Here is a 19,095-nt window from a genome sequence, read left to right as displayed (position 1 = left end):
TTACAATAATAGCCTACTCAACTAGGCTACACAAATTCACTATATGAGTTACAGTGATGGCAAATGTAGGGTCTGCTGACTCAAACTAAGCAGAGCATGTGTGCCCACTGGTTGCACATCCAACACTTCTCCCATACCTCCCCTCAACGGCTGTTGGAGAATGTTTCCATACAAACCAAACAAAAACTATCCTCTTCATCTGATGAAGACTCCTCCTCCTGTCTCTTTCTCTTCTGTTTCTTCTTCCCCAGCTGGGGTGGAGTGCACTGGGGTGCAGTAGCCCAGGCAGCTGGTATAGATTGGGATGGAGTGGGTCGTTTTGATTTTGTTGCCCTTTTTTCTTTTGCATGCTAGCTGCCTTTTCCTGCTCTATCCTCTCCTTCTCTGGGGTGTCAGTAAGGATACAGCTTGACATTTTCTTTCATTATTGGGTTCCTTTCCTGGCTGCAGCCTTTGGATAACATGTGACAACCAACCCCAAAGATAATGTGACAACCAACCCCAACTGGAATTTCTTGCTAGCATCAAGGCTTACAACCATCTAACAACTAGTTAGCTAGCTAAACACAATCTCAACTTTAGCTTTCCCTTCACACGTTTTAAGGGTAACAAGTGTTTTGTTATAAACCCATTGTGTAAAAGCCTAAAAGAAAAATACTGAGGAGCCTTCTGGTGGCGAGATATATGAATGTGACAACCAACCCGTGTGACAACAAAACCCGTTCTCCCCTATTTTACTTAGCGTTAGTCAAAACAATTGAAGCTTACATAAAAGCAATGAAGTCGGTCTGAGAAAACTATAACAGGTGAGTTTTTGTCAGTTGCAGTTTTTACAATTGTCGTATTCTGTGTGTGTGTGTGTGTGTGTGTGTGTGTGTGTGTGTGTGTGTGTGTGTGTGTGTGTGTGTGTGTGTGTGTGTGTGTGTGTGTGTGTGTGTGTGTGTGTGTTACTAAACTAGTTTAAATGTGTAGTATTGTATTATTGTGAAGTCTTGACAAAGGAAAATGTATTTAACACATTATTTATGAAACCATTCACGACACACAGCACTACAGGATCATATTGTTTGTTCAAAGTGTCTTGAAATGACAATCTTATGGGCAAACTCCCACCTTAATGATCTGCCCCTCTTTGAAGGGCAGCTCCTCATCAGCTGCATCTGGGTTGGGGGACATGGACAGAGGGTCGTAGTCAAAAAGGGCCACAAAGATCCGGAAGGACTCTTCAGGCTCCGACTCATCATAGTACGTGGGAGAGCGGCGATCCCGTTCCCTGTAACCATCTTAAAACACATTGGATACGAAAAAGAATTCAATCGACCTGCATCATGAGATAGATAAAGCTATGCATGTGATCCAACACACAGTACTTTGAAGAAGATGTTGTTTCTTTGTAGAAATATTTCAGATTTGCAAACATAATTTTTTTGAGCCTGTGTTTGTGCTTGGCAACAAAACTTGTAAATCGTTTGTTGATTAGTTATTGCCACATACAATATTTACAACTTTTATAATGAGCAAATCCCTATGTTTACATAGTGATGTAACTTAGCCATGCTTCAGTAAAAGAGGATATCACTTTGTCATAAAATTGTCTTATTGAGTCATATTTGTGCCTGTCAGCATGCAGGAAAAAAATCTGAAGTCAGTTAGATATTTAAATCATTCATCACGCATGCATGCACCCACAAACATACACTGCAGGTATTTTTTTTAAGATTTTTCCCTTTTTTATGCTATGTATGAATATGCAGTAAGACTATGGAAGAGTTTATTAGACTTTAATATCTGTGAAAGCAAAACAGTTTTGTAAAAGCACAGAAGACAATTGACAAGTGTGTATCATGATTCACACGTATTTCACTATCCACAAACCTGTAATTTTTTACTTGCAAATATGTAGAACTTACTCTGAAAATACAAAGTCATATTTACGCATTTACGGATCTGTTTCTGCTTGTGAAAAGGGGTTTGCATATTTGTGGATTGCCTCCTGTGAGTTTGTGAGCCACATTACATTTTTACATAATTTTGTCCAACTTCTACCACCGAGATCTGTAGAACAAGCGTTACAAATGTGAAGTGCAATAATTTGTATGTGTGTAATTGTGTTTTGTAAAGTTATATCCACACAAAGAAAAAGCGATTTGCAAATATGTAGAATTTAGTCTGTAAATGTGTATTTTAATTTTGCATAATTTTTTTATTTTTTTTTAATGCAAATAGTTTCACCACAAAAAAAGACATGTCAACTCTTATTTACACATTTACAGAACCATTTCTACATGTGAAACTGGCTCTGCGCATTTGTGGATCGCTTCCTGTGCGCTCACGGAATATTGTCCCATTCGTGCCGCAGGGATCTGCAAAACCACACCTGTAAAATGAGACCTGTATTTTTTAATTCTGTAACTTTAGGTGCAGTTAGACAGGTCCACCAGCAGATGGCGCACTCGCGGCGCAGCCTTTATCTATCGGCGAACCACATGGTCCCCTTGACCAATCAAAAGAGCTTGTTTAGGGGCGGCCAGCTCATTGGTTCATTTGGAGGCCTGTCACACGAACAGAGGAGGGAAAAAAAGCTGTCCACAGCTCAAGCTCATTCTCGAGTTCGTCGGACATTATTCCTCGTTAGTGAGCAGGAAAGCAGCTGGCTGCAGACTAGCGGAGCTGAGTATCGGTGATAAGAGAGGTATGTTGTTATGCTGACCCACCATTATACTATCATACAGTAGTTTGTGCGCTGGTCACCTGCGAGGGTAATCAGCATTTCTTGCTAGGCTATTTAGCGAGCTAGCTGACATGTTACACACTAAGCATGATTATTTGAGTTTGTCGCCATCATTTTTAGCACACAGACATGCCGCGACCCGCGACAGGCAAAGCTTCTCCCTTTCATATAATATTTCAATTGTAATACAACAATATGCCAACTAATTAGATGGTCATTTAAATGCAGGCTATACATGTGTGGGGCATACCTCTAAAAAAAATTAACGTTTTACTCTTAGTAATATGTGTGTTGGTCACCTCCTGTGTATCTAGTAAATGGTGTTACAGGGTTAAAGTGATAGTATTGTGAGCTTGGTGTAGTTAAAGAATTGCAGTAACATTGCCAAAGTATTGTGATCAGATGAGTTTCATAATTATGCACTTCAGGGGAGATTGCCATTATAAGAATTTAGCATGGTAAAACATGATTAGCATCACCTTGTTTATTTTTATATTATCCATAGTTTACAACGTAACACATGCTGTCAAAGAAAGGTACTACAAGCCTCCCCCTGACTGTTATGGTGCTTTCAGCTAGACCTGATTTAAAATAAAATAATGCTAAGAATACCAAGAGCCAGTAGAAGTGTAATGAGATTGTTATTAAAACATGTATATTCGTGTCACATGATTGTGTAACCTATAAGGTTACTGTCATTCTTGTAACATATGGTATTTTTCCTCCTTTAGGAAATGCTGCTGAATCATTGACTGACTGCACTACGGACCAGCAAAGCTGTCACCATGGTGCACCTGTGGACCTAGACCATCTCCAGTTTATACTGTTACGGGACCAAACCAACTTCAGATCCCACATGCAAATCATTGGTTATGTGAAGGGTCATCTCTCTCATATCCCGGTTAAAATTACCCTATAGATATCACACTCAAGGACTAAAGGCAGTGCATTAACCCAATGCTCATTACTTGGTTACCCATGTACATTTTGCATTAGTCCATTGTATACAAGTTGGAAAATTACAGAAATAAAATAAACAAGTGAATGTATTTGAGCATATGGTTTCATGTTTTGCATGTTGATGAAGTGGGATGTTCCACTTGCTTCCACTCATGTCAGCCCTGGGAATCTCCCAGCCAATCCAGAATTTGACCATTTTAAAGCTTGTGGAAGTGCAAACGACTAAAGGACTGTACTAACAATTACCAAAGAACTGGAAACGGAGATAATTGAGTAACTGCATGCTTGACACAGACACATACGGCTAGTTTGAAAATGGTTAAGTGGTGAAAATATTGTATTTATACTGTACACATTTTATTTGTTTTAGGGGGTAATTGTTTTTTGCTGCTTGCCCTGTTCACAGGCGTTACATTGCTATGCTCGGGCACTCCTGCCTGCTTGTACAAACTGTGTGATGTCGACCACAATCTACTGCAGCTAAAACACAATGACTATGGATAACCAAATTCTGCAAATAATCTGAACTGAATCCAAACACTGTATCCTGAGGATGTATGTTTATTTGACATGTTTCTTTACTTTTTATGCATCGCTATGGACCCATTTGTGAATCTGAAATAAATTATGGATATCCCTTGAATGGCCACATAGTGTGTTGCTGTGAGTTCACTTTGTCCATGGGCCAGACCAGAAATCGGTACAATCTTGGTGCTCATGTGCACCTCTCGAATATGTATTGATGCGATATACCTTTTATATTTTAAGCTTTATGGTGGTTTTCCCCTCTTACAGCAAAAGTAAGAGCTAGTCATTGAAGGTGAGACACTGCAGGGGAATAGGATATGTTATATTTGTAGATATCATCTTGAAACTTTTCCAGTTGATTACTAGCATTAAAACAATTCGTTTTTGTGTTACCATTTGTTCAGAAATGCTTTATAAATATTCTATTCTGACTGCAGAGATGCTAATTCACGGAAAGGGGTGCATAAAGGGCAACTAGTGAGCTCTTGTAAAGCTGTTGGGAAAGTCCTAAGCCCTCAATTAATTAACATGCTGAAAATTGCTTTTAATTTAAAGGCTCTATCCATCCTGGCTTTATCCAACATCTATATTTTGGTTTGATTTTGCTTTTGCAAATGTTCACAAAATAAGTCACTGTATCCTGAGGATGGATGTTTATTTGACATGTTTCTTTACTTTTTGGCATTGCTATGGACCTATTTGTGAATCTGAAATAAAGAATGATTGGTAGGGTGAGTTGCCCTAATGTGGGACACTTTTTGCAATTTCAATTTATGTACGATATTAACATATGAAGCCAATATATTTGACCCATACATGATACCATTCTGAAATCCCCAAGATGTTGGCTAATTAAAAGAGAAGAAATAATTCAGATATCATACTCAGAGAAGTGATGGCACGTGTATTAGTGGTCCATGTGCAAAATTGCTCAAGAAAATGTCAGGCTATAATGGCAAAGCGCAGAGTTGGGACATGAAGCCAGTGCAAGAAAAGTATTGTTCAAATTGAAACCATCAAACCTGAGTAATGTACCTAAGACCATGAGTGTTAGCAGATACGTTTGATTTGAATTAGTTAAGGGGATATTGTTTTTTTCTGCATAATACAGACTGTCCCAGATTAGAGCGACACACTGTCCCAGATTAAAGCAAACACCTTTTCTTGAGCAATTTTGCACATGGACCACTAATACACGTGCCATCACTTCTCTGAGTATGATATCTGAATTATTTCTTCTCTTTTAATTAGCCAACATCTTGGGGATTTCAGAATGGTATCATGTATGGGTCAAATATATTGGCTTCATATGTTAATATCGTACATAAATTGAAATTGCAAAAAGTGTCCCACATTAGGGCAACTCACCCTACCAATCATTCTTTATTTCAGATTCACAAATAGGTCCATAGCAATGCCAAAAAGTAAAGAAACATGTCAAATAAACATCCATCCTCAGGATACAGTGACTTATTTTGTGAACATTTGCAAAAGCAAAATCAAACCAAAATATAGATGTTGGATAAAGCCAGGATGGATAGAGCCTTTAAATTAAAAGCAATTTTCAGCATGTTAATTAATTGAGGGCTTAGGACTTTCCCAACAGCTTTACAAGAGCTCACTAGTTGCCCTTTATGCACCCCTTTCCGTGAATTAGCATCTCTGCAGTCAGAATAGAATATTTATAAAGCATTTCTGAACAAATGGTAACACAAAAACGAATTGTTTTAATGCTAGTAATCAACTGGAAAAGTTTCAAGATGATATCTACAAATATAACATATCCTATTCCCCTGCAGTGTCTCACCTTCAATGACTAGCTCTTACTTTTGCTGTAAGAGGGGAAAACCACCATAAAGCTTAAAATATAAAAGGTATATCGCATCAATACATATTCGAGAGGTGCACATGAGCACCAAGATTGTACCGATTTCTGGTCTGGCCCATGGACAAAGTGAACTCACAGCAACACACTATGTGGCCATTCAAGGGATATCCATAATTTATTTCAGATTCACAAATGGGTCCATAGCGATGCATAAAAAGTAAAGAAACATGTCAAATAAACATACATCCTCAGGATACAGTGTTTGGATTCAGTTCAGATTATTTGCAGAATTTGGTTATCCATAGTCATTGTGTTTTAGCTGCAGTAGATTGTGGTCGACATCACACAGTTTGTACAAGCAGGCAGGAGTGCCCGAGCATAGCAATGTAACGCCTGTGAACAGGGCAAGCAGCAAAAAACAATTACCCCCTAAAACAAATAAAATGTGTACAGTATAAATACAATATTTTCACCACTTAACCATTTTCAAACTAGCCGTATGTGTCTGTGTCAAGCATGCAGTTACTCAATTATCTCCGTTTCCAGTTCTTTGGTAATTGTTAGTACAGTCCTTTAGTCGTTTGCACTTCCACAAGCTTTAAAATGGTCAAATTCTGGATTGGCTGGGAGATTCCCAGGGCTGACATGAGTGGAAGCAAGTGGAACATCCCACTTCATCAACATGCAAAACATGAAACCATATGCTCAAATACATTCACTTGTTTATTTTATTTCTGTAATTTTCCAACTTGTATACAATGGACTAATGCAAAATGTACATGGGTAACCAAGTAATGAGCATTGGGTTAATGCACTGCCTTTAGTCCTTGAGTGTGATATCTATAGGGTAATTTTAACCGGGATATGAGAGAGATGACCCTTCACATAACCAATGATTTGCATGTGGGATCTGAAGTTGGTTTGGTCCCGTAACAGTATAAACTGGAGATGGTCTAGGTCCACAGGTGCACCATGGTGACAGCTTTGCTGGTCCGTAGTGCAGTCAGTCAATGATTCAGCAGCATTTCCTAAAGGAGGAAAAATACCATATGTTACAAGAATGACAGTAACCTTATAGGTTACACAATCATGTGACACGAATATACATGTTTTAATAACAATCTCATTACACTTCTACTGGCTCTTGGTATTCTTAGCATTATTTTATTTTAAATCAGGTCTAGCTGAAAGCACCATAACAGTCAGGGGGAGGCTTGTAGTACCTTTCTTTGACAGCATGTGTTACGTTGTAAACTATGGATAATATAAAAATAAACAAGGTGATGCTAATCATGTTTTACCATGCTAAATTCTTATAATGGCAATCTCCCCTGAAGTGCATAATTATGAAACTCATCTGATCACAATACTTTGGCAATGTTACTGCAATTCTTTAACTACACCAAGCTCACAATACTATCACTTTAACCCTGTAACACCATTTACTAGATACACAGGAGGTGACCAACACACATATTACTAAGAGTAAAACGTTAATTTTTTTTAGAGGTATGCCCCACACATGTATAGCCTGCATTTAAATGACCATCTAATTAGTTGGCATATTGTTGTATTACAATTGAAATATTATATGAAAGGGAGAAGCTTTGCCTGTCGCGGGTCGCGGCATGTCTGTGTGCTAAAAATGATGGCGACAAACTCAAATAATCATGCTTAGTGTGTAACATGTCAGCTAGCTCGCTAAATAGCCTAGCAAGAAATGCTGATTACCCTCGCAGGTGACCAGCGCACAAACTACTGTATGATAGTATAATGGTGGGTCAGCATAACAACATACCTCTCTTATCACCGATACTCAGCTCCGCTAGTCTGCAGCCAGCTGCTTTCCTGCTCACTAACGAGGAATAATGTCCGACGAACTCGAGAATGAGCTTGAGCTGTGGACAGCTTTTTTTCCCTCCTCTGTTCGTGTGACAGGCCTCCAAATGAACCAATGAGGTGGCCGCCCCTAAACAAGCTCTTTTGATTGGTCAAGGGGACCATGTGGTTCGCCGATAGATAAAGGCTGCGCCGCGAGTGCGCCATCTGCTGGTGGACCTGTCTAACTGCACCTAAAGTTACAGAATTAAAAAATACAGGTCTCATTTTACAGGTGTGGTTTTGCAGATCCCTGCGGCACGAATGGGACAATATTCCGTGAGCGCACAGGAAGCGATCCACAAATGCGCAGAGCCAGTTTCACATGTAGAAATGGTTCTGTAAATGTGTAAATAAGAGTTGACATGTCTTTTTTTGTGGTGAAACTATTTGCATTAAAAAAAAATAAAAAAATTATGCAAAATTAAAATACACATTTACAGACTAAATTCTACATATTTGCAAATCGCTTTTTCTTTGTGTGGATATAACTTTACAAAACACAATTACACACATACAAATTATTGCACTTCACATTTGTAACGCTTGTTCTACAGATCTCGGTGGTAGAAGTTGGACAAAATTATGTAAAAATGTAATGTGGCTCACAAACTCACAGGAGGCAATCCACAAATATGCAAACCCCTTTTCACAAGCAGAAACAGATCCGTAAATGCGTAAATATGACTTTGTATTTTCAGAGTAAGTTCTACATATTTGCAAGTAAAAAATTACAGGTTTGTGGATAGTGAAATACGTGTGAATCATGATACACACTTGTCAATTGTCTTCTGTGCTTTTACAAAACTGTTTTGCTTTCACAGACATTAAAGTCTAATAAACTCTTCCATATAAGACACAAATGGGGAGCAAGACGAACCATGGCGCAATACACAGACAGTGTGTGAATCATGGACATGACACAACACCAGAAACACATAATACTCTGACATGCACGCTACAAAGAGCCTAAATAAAAAATGCACCTAAAGATAACAGTACAACTACATGTCTATTTTCACTTGATATAAAAACATGACATTTCTAATATAAAAAGCAAAAATCTAACACTTCCCACACATTGCAAACCTTTGTAACAACAAGAGGTTCAATGTAGAGATGGCAGAGAGAAGCCTATCATTTCTTTGAATTTGGCATTGCAATATTTATGAAATACACGGGCTGGCAAAATGTGATACTGTTGGGCAAAAGCTTTATTTTGGTGCTTGAAAGTACAAGCTTGATGTGAAATGCATTGCTCCCCAGGTGAGCATATGCCAACCTACAGAAGGTTTGGTACATTTATTTATGTGGGACTAGGAGGACAGAAATGTAAGGGACAACGGCATTTCCAACTGCTGATATTTCAAACTCAAACGTCCAAAGAAACTCAAATGTCTATAAAAAACAATAACCAGAAAGCAGTTAACGTGTAGGCAATATGTAATGTCTACAACTTATATATTTTTTTCAAAATGTCATGCATGACTGCTCCTGTTATAGGTGTAGTAAGATGTGGTTGTACCACAAAGGGAAGGGGGGGGGGTTTAGCAGGCATCTGGAGTTCAGTGCAGTGAGTGAGGCATTCTCTGAGCAGTCAATCAATCATTTATCATCTGCAACTGTGGAAAGGTTCATCCTGGACCCCAGGTAATGGCTTGCCAGTGGGTCCACCATTTCAGTGCAGTGCAGTTCATGCTGTTCAACTGTAAGCATAATAATATCTATTATTATTTGAGACAGAGAAACAAGCACTTGCAAGTGTGTCCACCGCTACTTGGTTGGTTGCCAGGTGGGCGGTGGCTATAGTGGCATGTCTGTGGCCATGCTGTGGTGGTAGAAACAGGACTGCAGGCACATACCATGGGGAGACCTGCTGCCGCCCATGTGCCTGCGGGATGCACACGTCCTGTGCCGAGCTACTCTGCCATAGTTAACATCCTCGGTGACGGGGGAGAGGTTTCCCTCACTGTTATTCTCTGAGGTTACCTCTACAGGAAACACCAATTAGAGGGTGATTGGGTTACAATGCAAAGCTCAACATCCCCCCTCCTCCCCCAAACAAAAAGGTTAACCAACTATCTATGTTGCCTCCTACAGTTATAGCATATACACACAGGAAAACTACTATGGCATAACTTTCAATATTTTCAGATTCTCTATTAGAGTACATTACAGCTGCAATCAGTGCATCTTTGCACAGCAGTTTAAGAGTTTCAGCGTATTGCATAATAATACTCTCAAGTGGTGTGAAGAGTAGTTGAAAACCATACTTGAGTAAATGAAGAGATACCCAACTGGAAAAATGACTCTGTTACACATTATAAGTCACCTATTACAATGCCACTTGAGTAAAGTTAAATGACTGCAAATATATTCCAGCTTATTGTGAAGTTTTTATCAATTTCTATTCATAGATTGATTGTTTGTCTGGTAAAACATTTTTACTATTGGAACCATGACATTTTTGGGCATATTTCCATTAAAAATTATTAATATCAAAATACATTTATGTCAGTCAAGTTAGCGATTAATTGCCTTATTAGATTAATGTAGTGGACTTTATAAGTACAATATGTCCAACTGAAATGTAGTGGAGTATAAGTATAATGACGGAAAGAAAGTACACCAGCCTAAGTACAGTAGTTGAGTAAATGTATATAGATTACACCTCTGATGCACTTATATTTTGGTAATGAAGGGCATGAGCATGGTTTATAGGAAAAGTGGTGATCTGGAGACACAGAGAAGCTCATGGAAGTTGTATCAAAGCAACAGACAGGACTGTTCTACGGCACAGAAAACATAGAAGGTTATACAACTAAAACCTCTCCCTTCTCTGTAAACACCTGCCCATACTGACCAATGGAGGGGACCATTAAAGGCCGTCTCTGAGGCTGCGGACCGCCCTGATGAATTCTTCTTCCGTTGTCGCGGTCATGTCGGCCTCTAGCAGAAGAGTTCTGAAAAGAAAACGAAACACACACAAAAACAAAAAAAACATTCGCAAACATTAAACATTCACGGAGTTGCTCACAGGCTCACGTTGGACAGACGCGGGGAAAAAAAAGCTATGTGAAAAAAGGAACGCACATCAAATCATACTCGTACAAATTGTATGTAAAACAAAATCATGCAGCACTCACAGGGCAGGCACACCGAAACACAGACGCATAGACACACACTCAAACACACACAAGCCCACGGGGAAAGTTTCAAAATTCCAATATTAAGTGGATATAGACAAAATACTACTGAATAAAAAAGAAAGAAAAAAGGGAGGAGGGAAAAAAAGTGACGGTGTGTCAAAGATTCGAGTATAATCTATGTTGCTGTGTTATCTCCCTTCACAGCGCTAATCTGTTCAACGTCTCTCCCTGTGTCTCTCTCCAATGTGCTGAACACATTCAAACCCAGTCTATCTCTGTCGCTCTCCAAGGTGCTGAAACAATAAATGTGCTTCCAGACAGCTAGAGGGTGCTGCTGCTGCGGACCTTACAATGTCAATGCTCTGTATTTAGAATGTGCGGCATGCTGCCCCCGGCTCCAGGCTACCCACCTCTGATCCTGCTAATAGTGTGTACCATACACCGTGCTATCCAACTTGTATAATCGCAACAGATGAATGAAAAGGAAGGATTGTATCTTAAAATAGTTAGCAATATGTTTTAGTCAAAATAACATGTTTTGCTAACTAATATAACCGCAGGCTGGAAAAAATCTACCTTGGAAGATGTTGATCGGGTACGGTTTTCTCCTCACTGATATGTTGATATGCTGCCTTGGAAGCATTTAAACCCATTATGTCTCTCATTGTATCTCTCCACAGCTTTTTTTTTTTTTGTTTTGCTTTTTTCTACGAATTAAAACTCAGCACACACACTTGACAACACATATCAAATGCAGGTCAAGGCAGCAGTCTCAATTGAAGTATCTGTGCCTGTGCAGTTTCGCTGAATCTAAGAATAAATTTGGCTGGATATGAGCTCTTGGGTTTCAGAATGCAGAGTGCAAAGAACTGCACCTTGGGTGTGTTGTGCGAGTTGCGCCGCCGTCCCTCTTCCAGCTGCATCTCAGAGTACAGCTCCTCCTCATCCTCTTCCATGATGTCAGACAGGTCAGAGCCCCGGCTGCTCTCGCTGTGATACTCTTCATTGTGACTATAGTGAGGCTTTTGGCATTCACGCACACACACACACAAACACAAACACACAGACGCAATTGTTTAAGTCCACACACATACATACATACATACACACACATGCACACACACCAAGCACACATGGATGGGCGAACACACACACACACACACACACACACACGAGTGAACACACACAGAGACACGGAGGAAAAAGGAGTGTATGCATGCAACCACCCGGACTTGCATGCACAACACACGTCCACATATACACACACGCGCCTAGGGAGGTTTTCTATTGGAAAACACATTCGTGCCGAAAGTTCAAAAAGTTGTCAACACTTCTCGTGTTGTTCTTACCGGCCTGCCCAGCTCAGAGCCCCGGAGAAACTCATCGACGGACGGTCCTCTCCGACGGCCGCGAGCAAAGCCTTCCTCATCCTCCTCTTCCTCATCAGAGTGATGCTGGTGAAATGTGTGACCCTGCTCTCCGTATCTGCCCTGCTGCCTCCTGTCTCCCTGAAAACCAAAGCAGGAAAAAGTGAGAAAAAGTGAGTCACAAGATACAGGGATCACGGTAGAACGTCATTGCAGTTTGCCTTATTTTATTGAGAAATTGATCATTGTATTTTTACTAGCTCGACCACGAAATCTGCCCTTTTTATGGAGTTATATACTGACATAATTATATGGATCGTAGACGTTTAAATACCATTTTTCACACAATCAATAGAATGTTACAGACCCATTCATTTCCAGACCTACATTTATAGGCAGGGCCCGAAAGATTTTTTGGGGGCCAATATAGATTCCGATAATAGGCATATTTCTTACTGCAAGGCATGTCTACAAGAATATAGCTTATATAGTAGGTAATAAGCAAGAAACATTTAAGATAAAACCACCAAAACCCCATAATTTCTAAGTAAAGCCAAGACACGTTCCCTGCACTTTATGAGGAAAAATAAAAGTGATATCAGCGTAGATATATTAATTGGTTGGGCTCCACTAACATGTTTTTTAAATTTTTAATTAAATGTACAGCTTATAGTCATGTTGCGAATTTATGTTTCAGTTTACTGCCCGTTTTGATTCAGGAAAAGGCATAGACAGACAGCATTGCGTGATTGGATTTAACATTTCCATTATTTATTTATTTCAAATCAGACCTTGCCCTCTGCTGCCACCCTCTGCGCTGCTTCCCGGGCGATGGCTTTGGCCACGGTGTCCGGGATGAGCGTGCCTCTGGGCTGCGGCAGAATCCTCTGTGGGGACGGGGAGCGCGGGTTAGCTCCAGGAGGGGCCTCCAGGAGGGTGTGGCCTTGTCCTTGCCCTTGCCCTTGCATGGGCACAGCAGGCTGGGTAGAGGGAGAGCGTGGTGCGGGGTGGTGCTCCCAACCGGGCTGGCCAGGCTGAATAGCTCCCCCTAGGTGTTGGTGTTGTTGGTGGTGGTGGTGGCCCGCCGCCGCCGTGTGCTCTTTGGCATCCAGGTCTCTGGCACATACTGGTCTCTGAGGTATAGGGTGGTGGTGGGGGTGGGGCAGCAGAGGCAGTCGGTGCTGGGGCCTGGGACCTTGGTGGTGGGGGGGACGAGGCTGTAGGTGAAGGGGCTGAGGGTGCGGGGGTCGGACATGGGGCTGCGGGGGTTGTTGTTGTTGTTGTTGGGGTCCCGGTCCCGGATGGGGAAGTCTGGGATGGTGGGGTGGAGGGTGTGGGTGTGGGGGATGGGGTTGAGGGTGCGGTTGTTGTCCTCCGTGTGCCTGGTTGGGAGCAGGGAGCTGGGGATGGTGAGGGGATTGGAGGTGGGGTTGAGGGTGTGGTTGGGTGTGGGGTTGAGGGTGTGGTTGAGGGTGGGGTTGAGGGTGTGGTTGAGGGTGGGGTTGAGGGTGTGGTTGGGTGTGGGGTTGAGGGTGTGGTTGAGGGTGGGGTTGAGGGTGTGGTTGAGGGTGGGGTTGAGGGTGTGGTTGAGGGTGGGGTTGAGGGTGGGGGTGAGGGGGCTGTGGAGGGCCTGCGTGAGGGTGCATGGGCGGTGGAGGCAGGGGAATGGCAGGCGGAGGCACGAGCAGGTTGTTTGGAATGACGGCGACCTGGGAGTCCTGGGATTCCCCCTGCACTGACAGCGTCCGCACGATGACCTCCCGGGCCTCCAGGCACTGGATCCTCGTCAGCTCCACGGTGACGTAGTCCGCCATGGGGAACAGCACCTCAGCAATCTGGTTAAAAAAAAGAAAAAAAGAGGAAATGCTTAAAGGGCTCTGCATTATCAAGATAAGATGCTTTTAATTAGGCCTTTGCTCGTCTTCTTGTACCACTCGAAGTACAACGAAGACAGAAAATTGGTCGGCATCCGCTATGTTCTGAGACAGCTAAGCACACACTATGACAGAAAACATTGTGCTGCCCAGACATCCTGTGTTGCTTTACTCTGGCAGACACCAGAGGGAGTGAGAGACCTTTCACAGGATCTGGAGGCTTGCACTGAACATGAATCACAAGTAGGTGGCACTGCTGTGTGCACCGAGAGCATTGATGACATAATCCTAACTAAAACACACATGGTTTGACCATCCCATCTGTTTATGTTCTCATGTTTTAACTGGATTAAATCTGATTAGAAAGTGTGTTGTTCATACTGTAGCTATGTACTGCATTCAGGCCTTTGAAATATAGATCCTTAATGCTTGTGAATTCTCTCTTTACAAAGTCATTTAGTTTCCCTATAATCATGAGTGATGCCTTTAAAGGTGGTGTCAGCGATTCTTGAGAAACTTTCATGTCAAAATTACTTGTTGTCAAAAATCAATCTCCTCACGATCTGTTACCTGTGTGTGCACTGAAACAAAAATCTGGTGTTAATACACAGCCTATGTTCTGTACACTGGTATGTAATCAAAGTGTGGGGCCCACTGTCGCTAGCAACATGCCTGTTTACAGAGTCTAGGCTGTGTGTTAACACCAGATTATTTTTTCAGTGCACACACAATATGTACAGGTAGCAAATCATTCATATCAGAGATATTCACTGATTTTGACAACAAGCGTTCTCCAGAATTGCTGACTCCTCACTGGCACTCACCTTACACTTTAAACAGCTTTAACTAGAACAATGATACTTATCTTATATTGGTACTGCCAGTACTTACCCTTTGTCCTTTAGTGCAGACTGCGTAGCCAACAACATTAGCCCCATTGGATAAGCCCGTGGGAGAGAGGATGGGGGGCTTCCAGCGGACCTGTAGGACCCCTGGAGCCTGTCCACACAGCACCTGTACATCCAGGGGAGGCTGGGGAGGGCCTGGGCCATGAGAGAGAACATGTGTAAGGGGGAATCAATGTTTTTAAAATGTACTGTACATAATCTTTTACATTTTGAGTATCACTAATGTTCATTCAAGTGGAAAAGGGTGTGAAGCATTCATCAAATGGACAGATGTGCAACACACAACCATGCACAGGAATGCCCACATACAAGAGAAGGGGTGAGGTGGTGGTGGTGGGAGGATTCAAGTGTGTGTGGGGGGGGGACATACTGGGTTCATTTATAATTTGCCCCTGCTGCATATATAAATGTTCGAAAGAATTTACATAGCACCTTATTTAGACGTTGTGGAGATACACAGTTCATGCGGATAATTGTGATCATGTGACCTTATGGCTAATGGGGGGATAATTGCTGTGTTTATAAAACGTCAATAAAAGTATATGTTGTGTTATTATGGCACTACACTAAGATTGGCTTAGCTACATAATCAAAGGTAGTCGTGCAGAAGTGTCTTTATCAAATAATTTCATAGCTACATTTTCAGTCTATATTCCTCTGGCCTAGTAATGTATCATCAGATAATACTAGTCCGTATGAGAAGAAAAAGCATAAAAAGGCAAAATAAAACAATGTGGGCTTTTGAACCTCCTGGGTGAAGCACTATTGTCTCAGCATGCAGGACACAATCCAGAGAGACTCACTACAGTCCATTCTTTGTCTTCCACTCTCCTGGATCACTGGATAAAACATGCATTCAAACATTTACTAATACAACATGGTCATTTTGAGAGAGCACTGGAGTGACACTTGCTTTACATAGCTCTGGTTACTACAGTCTATAGGCTATAAATTGAGGGGCTGACTCATCAGAAAAATACCTGTCATATCTGGTGATGCATGGCTTTTTCTATCATTTATGATATGCTCAATGCAGAAAGGAAAACCTGGGCAAAATTGCATTAGAATTTGGTTTCCATTATGATTTTTTTTCTCAATGGTTACATGAAAGACAATACTGTTTTGTAGGTGAAAACTGTCTAAAAATGCCATTTTGCCCAGATTCCTTAATTGATGTCATAATCATTCTCAGTTTCACAACTGTAATGTTCTCCAAACGTATCATAGCACTAATGTCATCTCTGCCCAATGGCAAACAACAGAACAGAATCATTTAGTGCTCAGATACATGGGAAACCCAGCGCATGACTGATGTTTCATTCTGACCTGTTCTGCAATATTGTGTTGGACCTAGACAAAATACAATACACAACAATGTCATGACAAGGCAATGCTGTACTGTTCTCTTCTACATACATATTACACCCTGTACATCGATATGGCATTATGTTACATATTAGAGCTAGCTTACAGTACAGCAAAATAAACAGTAGTAGTCTGTAATCTTCATCTGTCCTTCATACTGACTGACAGATTCTATAAAATATGTGAAAAGCAAGCATAAACAAACTACTGTCAGTCATCTGATGTTGAGCATTGCATACATTATTGATACAGTCTATGTATAGAAGTTGAGCTTTGCTGACCTGCTGCCTGTGTGCAGAACTCCACACCGGCTTCTTTCCTCTCTCTCTGCTCCAGCGGCAGTTGCCATGGCACCTGGTGCGGCTGTGCCATCACTGTAACTTTGTACACAGTCAGGGGTTTCAGGTTGTAGAAGCGTAGTCTGTACCTCCCGGGCTTTACTATGGCGTGCTCTGCCCCGTCCAGGAACACCGTGTGACCATAGTTACTGTTGCTGGGCAGCCAGGAGAGCTCGGCAGTGTCGCGCTGGATGTCGTCCACCCTCAGGCCGCAGGGCGCCACCACCACGTTGGCTCCCACCAGTAATGTGCAGCGCAGCTCCTCAGACAGACCGCGCTCTGTCACACACTGCACAGACACACGGTGAACACAGCCGTCCAGGTCAAGCTTCTCCAGCAAACTCTTTGTCCGCCCGCCGTACGCTACGCTGGCACGAAGCTCCCCGTCTATTAATACATTGTAGCCAGAGATGTTCCCCCAGCCCAAAGGCACATGTGGAGGCTCCCAGGCCACAATGACGCTCCGGGCCAGCATCTTGATCAGAGAAATCTTTCTGGGATAAGGCACACCGTCTTCAGCCAGCTCTTCAGGGTCCAGGGGCCCCCCTGTCCCATTGCTACAGGGCACCAAGGCGTTAACCGAGCCCAGCAGGCCGTCTTGGGAGGAGCCTCCATCCCCGGCCATTATGGCCAGGGGTTTATGGTCCAGTGGGCCCAAGTCCTCCCCCCCCTCCGCAGACTTAATAGATAGTTTCTCCTTGTCCTGGACAAACTCCACGAAGTTAGAAGGAACAAGTCCTCGCTGGCCATCCAGCAGCTCCCCTGTCACACAGAAAGATAGGCAGAATAGAAGTCATTATGTGCCTTGGGCTTCATGTTATGTTGATGATTAAAAAAGCCTAAAGCCAACTAACCTAAAAAAATATATGATTCTAACAACTGTCTCTAAAGGAAATTGTAAGACTACCTCTGTGAAGCATCCAGCAAATGTTAAAATTAGGCTTTGCTAATGGCTCTTCACAAGACAAAGACAAAAGCAAAGCTGTAACTGTAACCATCAGTGGGAGCTTTTCTCCTTGCAGGGTTAGAATGAGTCAATGAGTGTGAGGAGGGAGATATACTCCCCAAGATGGAAGATTCGTCACTAGTTCTCTTGTGCCATATTTATACCCTTTCTAGTAAACACAGAACTGAGAAAACAACTTTTTGAAGAAAGTGAACTTTTGTTCACTGCTTTTGACCCTTTCCAGGAACACCCCTCAGTATGTTTGCTTTAGTCAATGCAGGGGAAAAAAACAGCTTAGATGTGTACTGTAGTTTTTTCCCAAAGGAAATAAGTTTGTCTTCAAAAAAGCTCCTTATCTGTTTGTCCTTCAATCCCTTTTTCCACCGAGGCCTGGGAGACCTTAAGACCATCTGTGTGTGTTTGCGTATCTGTGTGCGGGTTTGTGTTGTATGTGTGTGCTGATGATTAAACTGAGCCCAGCTGGATTAGTCATCAAGCTAAAAGGGACCAAGGTCCCATCTTGACAACAGCTTGGTCTGAGGCCCCAGTCTCCCTTCCGCGTGGTAAATCCAAGTGTCTTACAAGATGCCATACAATCTTACTGCCCACAGCTACTGAAGCACTGCAGCTGAGGACTAGTGTGTCTGTAGCAGGCTGCGCTCGCTGTCTGCAGGATTGCTAGCTAGGGGGATTAGGATTGTCTCTGATGGAGAAGTCTTCATAATTCTGAAGAGATTAGCGAGAGGATCACTGCAATAGTTATAAAAAATGTGCAGGTCTTTTGGCACTTGGTGCTCTGACAGAATATATTTATATACAGGCACAGTTAGTGTAAATCACTCAAAGTAATGTAATCACCTAGTACTTTAAAGTAACTAATAAACAGCTACAAACTCAGATAAAAGGTGGGTAAATTATTTATTTTTAGATTTTACTATGCTATAAATTAGGTCTGGCAACTTCTGACATATTTTAATAACGCACATGTCATATACATGTCATGTGCATACAGTATACAACAAATGTGCCTATGCCTACAATGTAGAGTACAGTATATGTACCACAACAGTAAATCATCACCAAACATGGTCCTTTTAAAAGGATATTGAGGCGATTTAGATGCTACAATGCTTTAAAAAAGAAAATTCAATGACGGATAACTGTGAGCTGACACACACTTCCTGGCATTTTGTGTCATTATGTGACAATCAAATCGCGGTGAT

General features: G+C 41.8%; 1 protein-coding gene across 1 annotated transcript in view; it reads right to left on the bottom strand.

Annotated features, from left to right (window-relative positions):
• Positions 1-19,095, bottom strand: part of rimbp2a (RIMS binding protein 2a) — a gene marked incomplete at both ends in the record, with an annotated part of 68,432 nt that overhangs the window by 5,893 nt on the left and 43,444 nt on the right. The window contains 9 exons of the mRNA XM_080046626.1: positions 1,114-1,283; positions 9,788-9,916; positions 10,789-10,888; positions 11,950-12,096; positions 12,424-12,582; positions 13,233-14,276; positions 15,207-15,358; positions 16,550-16,573; positions 16,870-17,688. Coding sequence (XP_079902752.1) covers positions 1,114-1,283; positions 9,788-9,916; positions 10,789-10,888; positions 11,950-12,096; positions 12,424-12,582; positions 13,233-14,276; positions 15,207-15,358; positions 16,550-16,573; positions 16,870-17,688 — 2,744 coding nt within the window. The remainder of the gene's footprint in view (positions 1-1,113; positions 1,284-9,787; positions 9,917-10,788; positions 10,889-11,949; positions 12,097-12,423; positions 12,583-13,232; positions 14,277-15,206; positions 15,359-16,549; positions 16,574-16,869; positions 17,689-19,095) is intronic.

The sequence above is a fragment of the Ammodytes marinus genome, assembly GCF_949987685.1.
Source record: "Ammodytes marinus genome assembly, chromosome: 18".
Taxonomy (NCBI): Eukaryota; Metazoa; Chordata; class Actinopteri; order Uranoscopiformes; family Ammodytidae; genus Ammodytes; species Ammodytes marinus.
This window is presented reverse-complemented; position numbering and strand designations above follow the sequence as displayed.